The 19,200-nt window shown below is 39.2% G+C and overlaps 1 protein-coding gene across 2 annotated transcripts in view; it reads left to right on the top strand.

Moving 5' to 3' along the window:
• Positions 1-18,217, top strand: part of PTDSS1 (phosphatidylserine synthase 1) — a 51,161-nt gene extending 32,944 nt beyond the window's left edge. For both annotated transcript variants that reach the window (XM_048841285.2, XM_048841286.2), the window contains exons 9-13: positions 758-823; positions 14,817-14,916; positions 15,368-15,436; positions 16,000-16,069; positions 17,611-18,217. In XM_048841285.2, coding sequence (XP_048697242.1) covers positions 758-823; positions 14,817-14,916; positions 15,368-15,436; positions 16,000-16,069; positions 17,611-17,720 — 415 coding nt within the window. In that variant the 3' untranslated portion in view covers positions 17,721-18,217. The remainder of the gene's footprint in view (positions 1-757; positions 824-14,816; positions 14,917-15,367; positions 15,437-15,999; positions 16,070-17,610) is intronic.
• The last annotated feature ends 983 nt before the right edge of the window (positions 18,218-19,200 follow it).

The raw sequence follows: 19,200 nt of genomic DNA, 5'->3' as shown, positions 1-19,200 counted from the left end.
CTGTTATCTGCTACCCTCAAAATACAATCACTGTCACAAGTGGTATCCTTTATTGGCAGTCTCTGTAGAAAACCAATGAACTGCCTGGCTTGAAACTGAATTATCCCCCACCCCTAGCAGTGATCTCTCCAGGTCAGTGCTGATACAGGTTGGCAGATTATGAAAAACCTTGCATTGTGCTGCTCCCTGTGCTGTGTGTGTTCTGTGAATGGAGGATAACAGTCACCAGGGCTGTCAGGATAGTCCTGTAAACTGTGTTCCATTCCCATGGAGACGCAGTGTCAGAATGGGAGCCTTTCAGAGTAATGTCAAAACCGGAAAGAGGCGTATTTTAAAATGATGAATCTAATTTTTAAACGGATCCTTGGTTTCCTTAGACTATGTTTTTCCCCAAGACTAACCCTCTACTGACACACTGTACCTCCCAAGACGTACATGCGCACTCAGGAACTAGAATAACTTAAAATGAAAAATAACTTCCAAGTTTAGAGCATAGATCATTTTTTAAATCAAATTTGCTCTTCCAAGACTTGTTCGCCTCTGGTTGAGTTTTTTCCCCATCTGATAATTAGTCCTACTAAAACTGAAGCTATCCAGTAGGCTTTCATCATGTTTTAGTGTAACGCATTATACAAGCCCTAAGTGCTCCACTTTTGATACAGGGAATATTAATGTTCATCATTTTTTAAAAGTGTAAATGTATTTCAGAAGCTTTGTGCTTTGTTAAAGAATTTTCATTTGTTGTTTCTGTTTCCAGGCAATATTACGCCTACCTCACAGACACACAGTGCAAAAGGGTAGGAACTCAGTGCTGGGTGTTTGGGTAAGTGTTCTCGACTGTTGGAAATTTTACAAACGTGAGGCTGTGTTCTGTTCTTGTTTTTTTTTAAGTGTTGGCAGTGTGCTCAGTGCGGTGCCAGGTATGCTGTGAAGCCAGTCCTTGCCCCAAATTGCTTCCAATCTAAAAGACAGGCACAGAAAAGGTTCCTGGGGAGAAGCCTACAGGGGAAGAATATCTTAGATTTGTGGGGTGGAAAGGATAGAGAAGGGAAGGGAGAGTTTATAGGTGCTGCTGGTTAAAGAAAGAAATGTTAGTCAGGGCATCTGCATTCTGTTCCCCACTTAGTTGGTGGTGCATTTGGTGGCTTTAGCAAATAGCTTAACCTCTGATGCATCCATTTAAACTGTGCAAAGTGCCTGCCTAGCAGGGATATTGTGAAGCATAATTAAGTAGGGCTAAATTCTGCCTTCAGATATGAGGGCACAGTTCCTTCTGTTTTCAGTGATTATTGGCTTTATGAGAGCTGAATTTTAGGCTCTTAATAAATAATAACTTTTCATTGTAGTAGCACCTAGGAGCCCAGGTCATGGATCAGGATCTCATAGTGCTGGGCACTATACAAATTTTTATTAAGCGCACTTTGTAAATTATTTCACCATTGTCCGCAGATAGATGGCATTTAGCAGATTTTATTTTTAGATCAATATAAAAATCCATCAAGCTAATTTGTATTAGTCTTCATTTATTAGTTACTTGGCTTCTGGAACGGTGGCTTAATAAAATGTTAAACAACAAAGTCCTCTTCATATCATAGAAATTAGAGATGGAACAGACCTTTTTGCTAACAAGAACTTCCAATCTGAACTAGTGGGCTCCCCCCGCCAGATTATAGCACTATCCAGTAAAAAGGTTCTTTGACACTGCAGGAAGCCTTCTTTTGGATCACAAGGGAACTCTCTAGTAAAGTGCTTCAACAGATGCTTAAATAGAACAGAACTGATCCTGTTTTCAACACCAAGGGTCACATTAGTGCAGGCCCTGTGCAAGGATTTGAGTGTTTCTACTTGCATCCACTTCCTAATTCGTTTACAGTGACTGCCACTAATGAGAGAATGTGACAGGGCAGATGTAAGTGAATGTCTAAAAGAGGCCAAAAGATTGGATTAAATGGGGGAGAAATTTATTCTATGTCTTCCTTACATATGCACATTGCTAATCAGCAGGTGCTTTTATCTAAATACGACTTTGTGAATTGGGACAGAATGTCCAGATTTATTGATGAGTTGCCTGAGGATGCTGTGGAAGAGTTTAAGGCTTTTCTGGCAGAGAGCCCACTAGTGTCTAAGACATCACTGCAATCAGCAGTCGATATGGCGGACACCTCATCTAGGATTATGGCTTCAACTGTAACAATGAGGAGAGCTTCTTGGCTACAGACTTGGCTATGTCTTTGTTTTCTGAAAAGACTGATGAGACATTACATTCTTTTAAGGACTCCAGGGCCAAATTATGATCCTTTGGGGTTTATACCTCAACAGTTAAGACATCATTATGGGGATCAGCAACAACAACAATTCCACTGATACTCCCAGCAGTATTTCAGGCAGACTGCTTATTCTGCAACACAACAGGACTTCTCCAAGAGGAGACACAAGTTGCACAGGAGAAGGCCCTCTTTTTTCCATCTTCAGTCGGCCAGCCCATAGTCCATCAACTAATGGCAAGCAGCCAATTTGACCCTACCTTCAAGGGCAACAAACTAGTCACCAGTCAAGGCTATTTCCCCTCCATTTGGGGACATGCTGTCCCACTTCCACAGGGCTTGGGATTCAATAACCTCAGACAAGTGGGTCCTAAGCACTGTGCAATTGGGTTATACCATCCAAATTCTATCTGTTCCTCCTTCCTGTGGCTGGAATCACAATGACTGGTTTCAGAGTAGCAGCTGTGTTAGTTTGTATTCGCAAAAAGAAAAGGAGTACTAGTGGCACCTTAGAGACTAACCAATTTATTTGAGCATAAGCTTTCGTAAGCTACCACTCACTTCATCGGATGCGTTCAGTGGAAAATACAGTGAGGAGATTTATATACACACAGAACATGAAAAAATGGGTGTTATCATACACACTGTAAGGAGAGTGATCACTTAAGATGAGCTATTACCAGCAGGAGAGCGGGGGGTGGGGGAGAACCTTTTGTAGTGATAATCAAGGTGGGCCATTTCCAGCAGTTAACAGGAACGTCCGAGGAGCAGTGGGGGGGAATAAACCTGGGGAAATAGTTTTACTTTGTGTAATGACACATCCATTCCCAGTCTCTATTCAAGCCTAAGTTAACTGTATCCAGTCAGCTCATTGAGGGTCCACCTGGTGCAATCTCAGCACACTGCCATTAGGGTCCTCTATTTGAGCTCCTAGCCACTTGCTCTCTGTCTCTTCTTTGCCAAAAAACAGCTTTTTTTTTTATCGTCATATCTTCTGTGAGATTTAGTGAGCTTGTAGGCCTTAATGGTGGACTCTCCCTATACTCAGTTCTTCAAAAACCAGGTGTCCATGAGGCCACACCCTAAGTTCTTGTCTTAAGTGGGGCATCTAGATCAGAACCAAACTTTGGAAGAGCATTTCTGCTGTCATTATTTAAGTAGATTCCGAGCCCCACCTCCGTCGTTTACTGCTTAAGAGTCATCTGAGTAGAATACACCTTTTCAACCAGTTGAAGAGAAAAAAAGTCACCTACCTGTACTGCAATTGTTGTTCTTCCAGATGTGGGTGCAGATGTGTATTCCACAACCCAACTTCTGTCCCTTCTGCACTGAAGTCTCAACTATTGACATTCAGTACGACAGAGAGGGGTCGAGGCAGCGCTGCCTTTAAATAGCTATGGGAGGGGCTATGGGGCCGGGGGCACAAGCATCTCCCCAACGGGCAATGTAAAGCAAAATTCTTCCATTTCAGTGCCGTGGGCACATGCACGCCAAGTGAAATATATGTCTGCACCCACGTTTTGCAGAACAACAGTTACTATTCAGGAAGGTAACTGTTTGATTCCCATCAATCTGGGAGTAGTGTAGGGCAACACTTTTAGTACTAAAATTTCCTTATTTTTTGATTTACTGTTCCCTCACTTGTATACACAGGTTCTTTTAAACAATGCGGTTATCCCAAATATTCTTTTCTACAATAGTGAAGTTTAACATGTTAAAAGTAATGCAAGTGATAGCAATGAAAGACGTTAAGCAGAAAAAACACATTTTTAAAAAGTCATCTCTCTTTAGAGTCTTATTCTGCTTTTTTTTTTCTTTCTTTTTTTTTTCCTTTCCTTTCTTTTTTTCTTTTTGAAATATGGAAAGGATCATTTTAAAATGGACAGTTCTGGAAAGCAAAATGTCTGTAACTGCCTGGGTAAGATCCATATTGCAGGAGTCTGGCCCTGACAGTGTAGCAGCACAGCTGGCAAAAATCATAGAAACCTGTCCTCTAAAGCTAGGAGAGGATTACAGTCTGCAGAAAGCCTTTAAGGACTTGCTGTTTTCTCACAGAAACATTATAAAAGGTGACGGGAACAAATCTGTCTTAAGACAGCTGTGCTTTTTTTGAAAGGAACATTCTGTCCTCTTGAAGTTACAGACATCAGTGCTGTTTATGTCAGTAAGGCTTGCTTATGTAGATATTGTCCCATCAGGGCTGATCCATGCTGAGGTATGCTTTTACTCCTGCTTCTTGCTTTTGGCAAATACAACCAACCTAGGTGAATGAGTTAGCACTGAGGTTTTAAGGGACGTCCATTTCGCGCCCATTTGCTGAATCTCTAGAGATTCTATTATAACAACCAGTGAACATTCAGATTCTGCTTTTGGAATGGCATACGGACTGATGTGCTGTATAGCCAAGTCATTTATGGAGTTGGCAGTTAGCAAGATTAATGATATTTTTTAGGGCTGTCAAGCGATTAAAAAAACTAATTGCGATTAATCACACTGTTAAACAATAATAGAATATCATTTATTTAAATATTTTGGATGTTTTCTACATTTTTAAATATATTGATTTCAATTGCAACACAGAATACAGTGCTCACCTTATATTTATTTTTATTACAAATATTTACACTGTAAAAAACAAAAGAAATCGTATATTTCAATTCACCTAATACAAGTACTTTATAATGAAAGTTGAACTTACAAATTTAGAATTATGTAAAGAAAAAATTCATTCAAAATAACAGTGTAAAACTTTAGAACTTAGAAGTCCACTTAGTCCCACTTCAGCCAATCGCTTAGACAAAAAATTTTGCTTACAATTTGCAGGAGATAACGCTGCCCACATCTTGTTTACAATGTCACCTGAAAGTGAGAACAGGCGTTCGCATGGCACTGTTGTAGCCGGCATCGCAAGATATTTACGTGCCAGATGCGCTAAAGATTCATATGTCCCTTCATGCTTCAACCACCATTCCAGAATACATGTGTCCATGCTGATGACAGGTTCTGCTCGATAACGATCCAAAGCAGAGCAGACCAACGCATATTCATTTAATCATCTGAGTCAGATGCCACTAGCAGAAGGTTGATTTTCTTTTTTGGTGGCTCAGGTTCTGTAGTTTCCACATTGGAGTGTTGCACTTTTAAGACCCCTGAAAGCATTCTCCACACCTCGTCCCTCTCAGATTTTGGAAGGCACTTCAGATTCTTAAACCTTGGGTCGAGTGCTGTATCTGTCCTTAGAAATCTCACATTGGTACCTTCTTTGCGTTTTGTCAAATCTGCTGTGAAAGTGTTCTTAACATGACCTTGTGCTGGGTCATCATCCAAGACTGCTATAACATGAAATATATGGCAGAATGCAGGTAAAACAGAACAGGAGGCGCATACAGTTCTCCCCCAAGGAGCTCAGTCACAAATTTAATTAATGCATTATTTTTTTAACGAGCATCATCAGCATGGAAGCATGTCCTCTGGAATGGTGATTGAATCATGAAGGGGCATATGAATGTTTAGTATATCTGGCACATAAATACCTTGCAATGCTGGCTACAAAAGTGCCGTGCGAACGCCTGTTCTCACTTTCAGGCGATGTAAATAGGAAGCAGTCAGCAGTATCTCCCATAAATGTAAAAAAACTTGTTTGTCTTAGCAATTGGCTGAACAAGAAGTAGGACTGAGTGGGCTTGTAGGCTCTAAAGTTTTACATTGTTTTGTTTTTGAGTGCTGTTATGTAACACAAAAAATCTACGTTTGTAAGGTACGCTTTCATGATAAAAAGGTTGCACTACGGTACTTGTCTGGGGTGAATTGAAAAATACTATTTCTTTCGTTAATCATTTTTACAATGCAAGTATTTGTAATAAAAATAATAATATAAAGTGAGCACTTTACACTTTGTATTCTGTGTTGTAATAGAAATCAAAATATTTGAAAATGTAGAAAAACATCCAAAAATATTTAATAAATTTCAATTGGTATTCTATTGTTTAACAGTGTGATTAATCGTGATTAATTTTTTTAATTGCGGTTAATTAAACTCTGAAACATCAGAAGATGCCCCAAATGAGTGTCACTTCCTATTTATCTGAGCACTATATTGTTTAGCACAGTAAAAAACATTGGAAGAGATGATAAAAGAAAATCAAAATACAGTATATGGCATTTTTCTCACTGCAATTTAAGATGTTCTAGAGCAGAGGTCCCCAACCTTTTTCTTTCTGAGGCCTTCCTAACATGCTATAAAAAATCCACGGCCCACCTGTGCCACAACTATTTTTCTGTATATCCAGTAGATTAAAAGCCACCAGTGTTAGGGGGTAGCACACAGGGCAGTTGCCCGGGGCCCCGGAAAGCTAAGTTGGTCAGGCTTCGGCTTCAGCCCAGGGTGGTGGGGCTCAGGCTTTGGCTTTCTGCCCTGGGCACCCCGCAAGTCTAATGCTGGCCCCTCTCTGGTTTATTTTGGTGGATCCTCTGAAACGTCTCCTGGCCCCCCCAGGGGGGCTCCAGACCTCTGGTCAAGAGCCATTGTTCTAGAGAGCTGAATAAGTCACACACTCACATGTCAGTCGTTTGAACTTGGGTACTTTTGCTTACTAAAACACCATTTTGTTCTAGGCTTTTATGTTCTTTAATTTTGTACAGTGCTTAGGTACCACAAATATATACATTTAATATTGCTGCCAACTCTTGTGATTTTATCAGAAGTCATATGGTATTTGGTGTTTCTCTGATAGCCCCAGCTCCTAGAATCATCTGACTAAGTAAGAATCTTAGTTTTAATTTAAAAGGAAGTTTATAACCCTCACAAATGTGGAACAAAGCTGGAAAATGTGAACCCTAAAGGCTCAATCATAAGAAAGTAAATAAAAAACCTAAAAGCTGTTTGGTTTCTTTTAATCTCATTTATATACAAAAATTGGTATGCTTGTGGTTGGCAATCCTGTAAATTATATAAAATCCTAATATAGCTAGGTCATAGGGGGTGGTTCAGACTTTGAACTGCATGTGGATATTTTATATAACAAGCACTAGTAAAATAAAAATGTTAAACAAGAATCTGAACAAATGGACATCCCTTTTAAGCAATGAATTTCTAGCACCTGAAATACCCACACAAAGTTGGTGAGAACATTAAGCAAAAGTCTTCACTGAAGAGCTATTATGTGTTCAATGAAGGAACCTTTTTATTATATTCATATATCCTCTTAAGGGTGCTTAAGAGTAGTGCAGGCTTTAATTTAGGTTCTGAGGTTTTGGCTGCAGGTTTGAGGGATAGAGCTTCTTGATGCTAAATGTACAAATTCCAGTTTTCTTTTTCTTGAGTGGGTCCTATATGTGAACAAATGTGGCCAAACAATATAGGAAGATAAAAGGCAGCTTTTAGCTATATGTCATTGATTCTTTTAAGATGGACTGACTTTATTCTGGGCAGAGAAAGCTGTTTAATCTTTCACAAAATGGATTAGGTTTCTTTTCTTAAAGAATGGATCAAGAAGTGGCATGAATATGCACACACTAATGGATCATCAGTATACTTGTACATTTCAGACCAAAGGGAAATGTGCCAAGAAACTCCTTACTGTTTTGGTAATGTTGTGCCTCTTGGAGATTGAATGTGAACACTAGTTTGCTTGGCATCACTATATCATTTAGAGAAGTGGAAGAATTTAGCAGGATATAGTCCCTTAGAGCAAATTTTTTTTTAAAAGAATCAAAGTATTTGGACCAGTAAGGACTTGAATAATTGCTTTTAAGTAGAGACCAGGGTGAAATTCTGGTCCCACTGAAGTGGAGGAGAGTTTGCCAGTGACTTCAAGAGAGCCACAATTTAACACCTGGTCCTTCTTAAATGTCTAATCGTTTCTTTTGTCCACAAAATTGATTTACCTGATGCAGACGGGGGTCTGTTTTTTGTTCTCTGTGATCATTTGATTTTTCTTTAAATTTATTTTGAAGGGCAGTTGCCTTTAAAATTTATTTTCAACCACTGCTAGAACAGCTTCTGCATGCTTCTTATAGGAAAATGTCTAGTGTTTTTATGTACTCCTGACAAAAGATGAAAAATGTAAGAAGTACAGTATCCTTTTTGCTATCCTTTCTCTATGTAGTTTTACTGTATCATTTCAAAAAGAAAAGGAGTATTTGTGGCACCTTAGAGACTAACCAATTTATTTGAGCATGAGCTTTCGTATTGGTTAGTCTCTAAGGTGCCACAAGTACTCCTTTTCTTTTTGCGAATACAGACTAACACGGCTGTTCCTCTGAAACCTGTATCATTTCAGTTAAGTAAAGGTCTGTTTACATTGTTGATGTAAAACCTCTCAATCTCCATGGACTGTTGGAGATTTGAAGCTTCATGGGATCAGTGCAGACATTCCCCTGTCAGAGAGAGAAAACCAAACATGCTCAGTAGCGGCCCTTCTCACCAACTGACAAGTGGTATTGGTGGATTCCTTTCATTGCTCTTTCTTGGGAGAAGAGTGGACACACTGTCTGTTACAGTTCGCAAAAAGAAAAGGAGGACTTCTGGCATCTTAGAGACTAACAAATTTATTTGAGCATAAGCTTTCGTGAGCTACAGCATAAGCTTATGCTCAAATAAATTTGTTAGTTTCTAAGGTGCCAGAAGTCCTCCTTTCCTTTTTGCGAATATAGACTGACTAACGGCTGCTACTCTGAAACCTGTTACAGTCTGGGGTCCTTCAACAAGTGTAAGGTATCCTTCGCGTATTCACAGTCAGGGCTGTATTTTAATGTCCATCTATGGAGATTTAAGCACAGGAACCCTCATTAATGTCAATAATAGATTAGAAACATGCACCTTTGTACATGAATCCAAAAACGCACCCTACAGTTCATAGTTTGCTAGACTGTTCATTATTGCCTCAAAACCCGTGTTAACATACTTCTGTACAGTTGTGTTATCTAGCTCAGCATGGAAAGTCTAGTTCTTTCGTTACCTTTTTAGGGCAGATTATGAAATTACAAGAGGGTAATGTTGCCTTGACAGAATTATGAAGACAAGTTGGGTAATTTCAGCTGGTATTGAATGCAGCTCCCCACCTACTTACCAGTACTTCCCGCAGGAAACACATTACACCTGCACTGCAGAGACTCTACTGGCTTCCGTTTCATGCAAGTCAGGGTGTTGGCATTGATCTATAACACTCTCTTTACTGTTTGTATTCTGTGTATCTCGGAAAGATCCTCTCCTCTTAGTTTTTAACCCAGAGGTTGTGATGACACACTCAAGATGACAAGCTCTGGAAATAATTATTTTGGGGGCTGGGAAGATGAAGTTCACAGTGGAAATTCCGCAGACTCTTTTGGTCTGACACAGGTTTTGACCTTCACAGCATGTTGCAAACCCTGTTTCTTTATTGTAGTATTTTTTTCAGGGCTGAGTAAGGATGAGTAGATTCAGTAGGTTAAACTTGATTTTTGTTTTATATAGGGTTTTTAAAGATTGCATTGTGTGTACATCTGGAGCGTCAGGTTAGGTGTGTTCTATAAATCAAAATGTATAAAGAAGCTCTGTGCATGGAAGGGGATTTAATAGTCTCAGTCATTGATATCTGATTTGTAAAAAGATCATAGGGTGACTGACAATCAGCAAGAAAATGCATTTTAAAGAAAATTTAAATAGAAGTTTCCCTGGTAAGAAGAGAGCTGTCTAATAAATAGATTACTATGGAAGTGTTTAGACTGTAGTCAGATAATATCAAATCATTAAAAAAAATTATTGCCAAAAAGGGACATAAGTTTGTGCTTTTGTGCTTATAAATTGAACATTCAGAATTAGGAGGAGCAGAAACTTTACCACTAGCTGAATTTAACAGCCTCATCTCTCCTTGAAAAAGTTTCATCACAAATTAAAAAAAAAAACAAAAAAAAAAACTTCCTTGAGCAGTCAGAAAAAAATCATCCTTAAAATAGGAAAAAAATGTAAATGATCATTTGAAAGAATATAGAAGTTTCACTAAAATAAGGGGGATAATGCAGATAACATATTTAAACAAAACCTGAATGAAGTTCAGGAAGAACAGAATCTGAAAGGGATTCTTCAGAAGTTCTATTTTTGTTCTGTATAGTTTTTTATCACATTCATCACCCTACTTAGCCCAGTCAAATTATTTTTCTCAATTGAATTGCTTAAAAGTGGCTGTTTGTCATAAAAATCAAAAATGTGCGTTTCTCTCCCTGATCAACTACAGAAAGTTTTGACAAGAAAAAGAACTATGCCCTTCTGCCTGAAGAGAAAATATCCTGATTGACAAGTCAAAGATTTACTTCTGTGCATCTGAATAGACTTTGCAAGATCACAAATATTGTATATTTTGTCATAATTTTAAGGTGTCTTTATGACTCCAGATTACCTTCATGCTCCTTTTCTTATTTGTTGCCTTCCAATTTGTGCTTAATACAAGTTTTAGAAAGATGGGATGAGTCAGATGGAGGGGCCCAGACATCATTTAAAATGCGTTCTGAAAAACTTTAGAACACAGAATAGCATTTCAAACTTCTGACCCAATGCTTTCTAATGCTAAAAAGTATCTGAAGATGCCTATCACTATGGAATGTGAGAGCATGTGCACCAAGTGGATATAAACTGGCCACCAGGAAGATTAGACTTGAAATTAGACGAAGGGTTTCTAACCATCAGAAGAGTGAAGTTTTGGAATAGCCTTCCAAGGGAAGCAGTGTGGGCAAAAGATCTATCTGGCTTTAAGATTAAACTCGATAAGTTTATGGAGGAGATGGTATGATGGGATAACATGATTTTGGTAATTAATTGATCTTTAAATATTCATGGTAAATATGCCTGTCAAGGTTCCTCCCCCACTCTGAACTCTAGGGTACAGATGTGGGGACCTGCATGAAAAACCTCCTAAGCTTATCTTTACCAGCTTAGGTCAAAACTTCCCCAAGGTACAAAATATTACACCCGTTATCCTTGGAATGGCCGCTACCACCACCAAACAATTACTGGTTACTGGGGAAGAGCTGTTTGGACGCGTCTGTCCCCCCAAAATACTTCCCAAAACCTTGCACCCCACTTCCTGGACAAGGTTTGGTAAAAAGCCTCACCAATTTGCCTAGGTGACTACAGACCCAGACCCTTGGATATTAAGAACAATGAACAATCCTCCCAACACTTGCACCCCCCCTTTCCTGGGAAATGTTGGATAAAAAGCCTCACCAATTTGCATAGGTGACCACAGACCCAAACCCTTGGATCTGAGAACAATGAAAAAGCATTCAGTTTTTACAAGAAGACTTTTAATAAAAAATAGAAGTAAATAGAAATAAAGAAATCCCCCCTGTAAAATCAGGATGGTAGATATCTTACAGGGTAATTAGATTCAAAACATAGAGAACCCCTCTAGGCAAAACCTTAAGTTACAAAAAAGATATACAGACAGAAATAGTTATTCTATTCAGCACAATTCTTTTCTCAGCCATTTAAAGAAATCATAATCTAACACATACCTAGCTAGATTACTTACTAAAAGTTCTAAGACTCCATTCCTGTTCTGTCTCTGGCAAGAGCAGCACACAGACAGACACAAACCCTTTGTTTGTCTCCCTCCTCCCAGCTTTTGAAAGTATCTTGTCTCCTCATTGGTCATTTTGGTCAGGTGCCAGCGAGGTTACCTTTAGCTTCTTAACCCTTTACAGGTGAGAGGAGCTTTCCCCTGGCCAGGAGGGATTTCAAAGGGGTTTACCCTTCCCTTTATATTTATGACAATGCCTAATGGCCTGTGATGGAATGTTAGATGGGGTGGGATCTGAGTTACCCAGGAAAGAATTTTCTGTAGTATCTGGCTCGTGAGTCTTGCCCATATGCTCAAGGTTTAGCTGATCGCCATATTTGGGGTCGGGAAAGAATTTTCCTCCAGGGCAGATTGGAAGAGGCCCTGGAGGTTTTTCGCCTTCCTCTGTAGCATGGGGCACGAGTCACTTGCTGGAGGATTCTCTGCTCCTTGAAGTCTTTAAACCACGATTTGAGGACTTCAATAGCTCAGACATAGGTGAGAGGTTTTTCACAGGAGTGGGTGGGTGAAATTCTGTGGCCTGCGTTGTGCAGGAGGTCAGACTAGATGATCATAATAGTCCCTTCTGACCTTAGTATCTATGAATCTATAAGTCCTTCAACTTTTTCTGGTAGCTCTGATGTTCTCACAATTATTCTTCGTAGAGTTCTATTTAACAATGAATTGATAAGGACTCCACTAACGGACTTCAAACTTCACTCTGGTCTTGCATCCAGTCTCTTGTGAAATCTTCAACATCATCTACCCTCTTTTCTAAAGTATCAGTTTTAGATGAGTGAGGGTGATTCAAGGTCATGATTCCAGAAAGATTTGCATTAAGCGGGGTGTTTGATATCCTCTTCAAGGAGGTTTGAGGAGGGGATAGATGTGCTTTTTCTGCTGAGCAAACAGCTGCAACAAATGGAGATTGAGGTAGATGACCAGAACTGAAAGTCCTTCTTTTTTCATATCCTCTGCTTTAGAAATCTCCACTGTATGAGAACCTGAGACTCCATTAGACTCCTTCTCATCTCTGTTGGTTTCTTTAGGAAGACCAGTAAACCAGTAGTTTGCTTAGGCATCTGTTAACTGTCCTCCCTCCCTCCTCCCCTCATGCACACACTCTTACTGTTGTGACATCATACAAAATCTCCCCTCACCCCCCACCAACACCCTCACAGATATTCTGATAACGTCTCTTTGTAGTCTTTCCAGTCCTTAGTGAGCATACTTTTATTGTAAGCCAATCAGTCTCATTTAATTTTTCATAGTTCTTTCTGGACACACTTCTGAGGAGAAAACTTATTTTTATTGTTCTTAGAGAACCTCAGTTTCAACAAATTAATAAGAAATTCTAAGCTACCAGTGCCTATCCAGCTGCCTCATGAGCTATAGATTGTATATACCCCTTATGGTAGTTTCTCACCAAGTTCCCATGAGCTTTTGAAGATTTAATTATAAACTGACTAAAATAGATGTTTTTGATAACTGGTGACCTATTTTAAATTGACAGCCTTTGTGAAGAATATTTTTTGGTATAAGAATGGCATCTGAAAAAGCCCTTCTTTCTGCAGCCTTTTAAAAGGATGTTTAATAATGACTAATGCAGTCAGTACTTGACCCTTTGTCTTATAGTAAAGTATTTGGGTTTATTGCTGTGCCTAAATTGGATTTGTGTTTATGAATGTACAATGTTCAGTATCACTTGGATCAAACAATATTTTACATGTGTAAGCAGCTGCAGATTATATATGCAAATTTTTATAGGAGTCATCGAAAGAATAATTGCACTCCAAGGTGCAAAATTAAATGTTGCATTGTTGTTCTACAATTTTCATATTGACCTACATGGTATCTTCCTGTAAAGAGCAAACCAGAAAAACCTAGCCTTTTGGAAGCTGTGTTTTCTGTCTGCAAATTTACTTTGCTTGCTGCTATCTGAGCTGCCCTATCTTCTCTCGCCTATGGCCTGATCCATGAATTAGTCATGTATGTCAGTGATATTGTGTCACCTGCTACTTAGCAAGTGTGGAAGCTTTGTTTCCTGGGATGTTGTCAGATATGTCAGTTGTACCATAAATGTAAGCGCTAATCTCTTCAAGTTTATAAAATTAAGGTTGTTTCTCTGTGTTTTCAAACTTACAGGACCAGATCATGTGGTGTAAATGAGTACAGTTCTCTTGATGGCAGTGGAACTGCACTGATTTACTGAGGATTGGGACCTTCATTTTTAATGTCTTTCATGTGTGTACTTGGGGCCAAAATTCTGGAATCCCTCCTTCTGCCAGGAAGGCATAGTCTCAGCTTTGTGTGGCCACTACTCATGTCCCAATGCATATTAGCTAGGAGAGGGAACTGGCTCTCTGATAATAGGCAGGTCTACCCTTTCTTCTTGCTACCCTCCTTCTACTCTTCCAATCTTACCGCTGGGTGGAGAATTTGAGGGAGAACCTTCACATGTCTATCAAACCTAACTACTGGAGCCAGCAGCCTGGGGATTCACCCAGAGTGAATGGTGGCTCAGGGGATTTGGAATGGCTTTTCACCTCTGGCTCCCCAGCTGAAACGATTCTAGGATGGTAAAGTAGCTACTATCTACCATCTAATGGCTGTTTGGCCTGCATGAAATGAGTTGGTGGTGTCAGTCCAGCATGGAGTAGACAAGTGTCAACAGTACAGTTGACTCTCTCAACAGAGAACCTGTGGGTTGAGTGGACATAGAAATGGAATGATCATATTATCCCTGCAGGTAAAGATGGAGGCGTATTAGCAGAGAGTGTGGGGAAGCTTTCACTGTCATTGAACCCTTTGTGCCCATACCATGGATAAGCAGAGAATTTCAGCTCTGAGGGCTGTCAGCCCAGAATTCTCCATGTTCTCTACACTAACGCTGCTGCAAAAGAATGGCGTGCTCATCAGAAATCTGGCTAAAGCTACTGCTTATTTAGCGTGGACAGAGTCCAGACTCTTTACCTCACCAGTGTTTATAACCTCACCCTTTTTCTTTCTCTGCCCACAGAGTCATTGGTTTCCTTGAAGCTTTTGTGTGCATAAAGTTTGGTCAAGAGCTCTTCTCCAAAACACAAATATTGTATGTTGTGTTTTGGCTTCTTTGTGTGGTAAGTGAGACTTCTCGTTCATGAAACACCGTGCCCAGCAATGCCTTGAGGCCTCGATCCTGCAAACCTTATGTACCTGGGTAGTGTGTACATATACAAGAACTCCTGCTGAATTCAGTAAGTAAGGACTTCTTAACCCAGTAAGAGTTGCAGATATAAGCCCTAATACTTTGAAAATTATTGATGCTACTATGAATTTGTAAATACTCTTTCTTTAATAAACAAATTGAATTTACTAATATTCTCAGAAACAAAGGGCCAAACTCTCTCAAATGGAGTAATTGCATTGACTCAATGCAATTAAACCAGTAGAGATCTTGGCCCAAAGTTCTGTAAAGTTCTGGTCTTGCTTTGAGCAGGGGGGTCCCTTCCAACTCCTGAGGTCCCTTCCAACCCTGATATTCTATGATTCTATAAACATTTTTATGTTGTTTTTTCCACCCTCTTGTAGGCTGTTACGACTTTCCTGTGTTTATATGGAATGGTTTGGTATGCGGAGTACTATGGCCACCGAGAAAAGGTACTTTGGTGGGGACTCAGTTTTTATTTTAAGCCAAAATTAAACTGCAACAAAGCCATATTGTTATAAGTTCTTGTAAAGAGAATTCTGACACAGGAATCAAGGTTGTGATCCAGAGTCCTTTGAAGTGAGTTGGAAACACTTCCATTGAAGTCAGTTGGCTTTGGAGTGAGCCCGAAGTGTGGTGTTGTCTCCAAGGAGCACTGTAATCCTAGCTATACAAAATAGGGCTGGAACTTTATCAAAGACTGGAATAATAAATAACTAATGTCTCCACTGTCTACGTGAAAAGATCAGAAGAATATGAAAAATATTGAGAAAAGCTTTGTTAAAGGACAGACCACCTTGGAGCTGTTGCTTTATTGCCATTTTACGGTCCCATTGTTGTATCAGCTATTTGTGCTTGATAACAAGATGGGGAAAGGCCTTTACTTCCATTAGCATTTTCGTCAGAATTCTTGCTGCAGCTTTAATGCTACAAGTCCTAACCGAAAATGTAGTGGAGAGGAGAAGTAGAGATTGACTCAGCCTCCCCATGACGTGTGTCCTCCTTGTCTTTACAGACCTTGTCGGAAAGCGAGGACAGTCCATACAGCCCAGATGCCTCATGGCTTCATTCTAAATTCACTAAAGGTACTGCTGCTTTGCATGCACATTTTCAGTGTCATATCACTGGGAATACAGCTCAGTCCTAATAAATGTAGCTTGAGAAACCTGCAGTATAGGTTCTTTGATTTACTTTCTGACCCTCGCAATTCAAGTGCATATAGAAATAGGCTGCAAAGCCACTTTTATTTTTCCCCACTGATTTTCTTTCCTTTCGTTAGAATGTGATTCAATTTTTAATGGAACAAATGGCTCCTCCACCTGTTGCTGTTCCATTCCTTCCTGACAGCGAATGTTTGAGATTAGAGAATTTCACAACCTCGTTGGGCAGGTTTTCTCACTGAACATCCCCTGTATGGCTTCAAGTGAACAATGTGAAATGTGCTTTTATGCCTGCTTATTAGTGAGCAGGCAGGTATGTGCCCAGGAGCTTATGTTCCTACTGACATTTACTAAGGGCTTGACTACATGAACATTTAGTTCATGGCAAGTTGGGGTGCCAGTCTACCTGCACTAGCCTGCCACAGACTAGCTGTCTGTGTGGACCCTACTGATGTGCGTTTTGTTTCAAAGAGAACTAGATCAAAGTATATTCGTTAGTTAAAGAACTTAATGCAGTTCAGCAGGGTCCACACGGACATTTAGTCAGCCACTTTTTATTGCAATGAAAGTCAAGTAGGCAGCCTGTTTTCTCCTTCTTACACTTTAGTGAGGACTTTCCTGTGGAAAAAGGGCAAAATTAGCATCTGGAAACTACCATTTAGAGGTTACACTCCAGGTGTATTTACAACATTAAAACAATATTTTCTTTTCATTTCAACTTCCTGGAATCCTGACACTTGAAGCACTTAAATGTGTTTTTCTTCAGTTGCATACACAGATTTCCTAAGTTGCCTGTATTGATTTCTTTTTGGTTTGTTATTTAAAGAAGCGTATTGATTTCTTCAAAAAAATACATACATTAAAATAGATTTTTCAAGCATAGAAAAAGAAAAAACTCTAATTGTTGGTCTAAAAACTTTGACCGTATCCCCTGACTTCATCAGAGTTATCTGCTCAATAGCAAATTTTCTGCTAAAGTGTGCATGAGGTTAATGCCAGTGTATATTAATCATCATCAGACCTCTCCACCTGCACAGGCCCAATGTGTGTGACAAAGATCCAAAATGAGAGATACTAAACAATTATTCATGCAGGAAACTTGGTGATGTGAGAATTCGTTCCATAATTCTCTTCAACCTCAGGTTCATGGTTCTTAATTTCTAATGTAAAAAATTATCAACAGTATGAGGGAGATGGCAAATTAAAATGAGTGACATCAGTGTAAATGAGGGACACTTCTGCATCACATTTTAATTTGTTAAATTTTTTAAGTTGCCTTGCAGACGCTGACAGAATAAATGTTTTAATTTGGCCACTAGATGGAGTGCTAGTATCAAACAAATAGTTTCAGCCTGAAATAATTAGTTTAAACGTTACATATCTAGGAAACCTTAAAAACTAAAACAGTAAAGAATTGCTTTCAACAGTCAGCTCCAAATCTTAAATTAATTTTGATTTCTTTGTAGGTACTGAAGATAGTCCACCAAAACATTCAGGCAACATTGAGAGCCATTCATCTAGAAGAAGAAATCGTCATTCCAAAACAAAAGTAACCAATGGAATTGGCAAGAAATAAGATCAGTCTCTAAAGATGTTCCAGAGTGTGCCTAGACATGAGAAGGAAAACTGGACCTGGTTCTGAATTACCTATTAGAAGGTTAATAAGAAACAGGTGGAAGATGGGGGGAAATGTTTGCAGCAACCGAAGGGTCCTAGTACCTTTTAAGATGTAGCCATCAGTGTATTGCAGATCATTACCTGTTGCCACGTGCCATTCACTGACTTAAATCTAATTTCTTCAGCACTTGGCATTCAGAAACAAGTAGTAGTATGTTGAAAGGAAAAATAGTTTGCTCTTGGCAGGTATGTAAAGGTGTATGTTCAGGTATCCCGATTTGCATTTTTAATATCTTTGTTAGTTGAGAACATTAACCCAAAGGTTAATGGATGATAACCAGATGTTTGGGGGGGGGGGAATGCCAGGGGATTGATTGGTTGTTTTTGTGTCTTTGTTTTGATTAGTTTCTTTGTTTTGAAACATACACAATCTTTGATTAAAATCAGACAACTAAACTTTTCCATACTAATGGTTCTTTTTATTTTAAGTATTTTCAAAAAATTCCATATTTCTATCCAATTGCTCATTTTTATTTAAAAAATCTCCACTCGGTGGCAGGATTTTACCAACTGGGGTATGTGTCCAGGTTTCTTAGAAAGATTGCAGAGTTAATTTCAAATGTTTCCTTGTTTCTGATTCTGTTCCGTATCCCATTTGTTAAAGCCTAATACCAATGCATATATGAAACCTGTTACACAGTAGTGAGGGCTGTACCTGTTGACCCCAGGGGCAGATGTTGTATTGTTCAGTTTACACACACCTCCCCCACATTTACTGCTATGTATTTGCTGCCATTAGCTGCACGTAGTGTTGTGTACGGTACTAGTAGCCATTACTCTTTCAGTTGCGTCATACTTTGTAAAATACTTGTCCCTTGCTTTGCCTCAAGTTTTAAATAAGATTCATGTTAAAGGCAGCTTGAGGGCTTTTGGTACTGCCCAGTCTGATGATGGGCAGCTTCTTCACAAAGTACTGCAGCTCACTTTTTTGTAAGTTTACAATCATTCGTAAAGACTCGTGTTGCTGAGAGTAGAAGGGGTCACACAATATTATTGTGTTTATACAGTGTTTTCCTATTTCCTAACATGCTAGCAAACAGCAAATAAACCACATATTTGAAACATCCATACTAATTATGGTCTCAAAGTGGGTGATTCCCTCAAACTGCAGCTAGCATAACGATTGTTCTTTAAGTAAACCTGCGAAATCAGTTAGTTCCTGAACTAAGTTATCAGATTTTTGATTTGTTTTTTTTTTTTTTTGGTGCCAACTGGGTTGTGGAGCCTATAACCCTAGAGAGCTCAGCAAAGCAGACAGGTTAAGACAAATAAATAACATCCATGAGTCACTAGTCCTTGTAATAACTAAGATTTAATTTCTGAGAAATGTTACTATGATTTGCCACACGTTATGTACTAGTAAAGTAAAATGCTGTAAA

Source organism: Caretta caretta, chromosome 2 (genome assembly GCF_965140235.1).
Source record: "Caretta caretta isolate rCarCar2 chromosome 2, rCarCar1.hap1, whole genome shotgun sequence".
Classification (NCBI taxonomy): domain Eukaryota; kingdom Metazoa; phylum Chordata; order Testudines; family Cheloniidae; genus Caretta; species Caretta caretta.
This window is presented reverse-complemented; position numbering and strand designations above follow the sequence as displayed.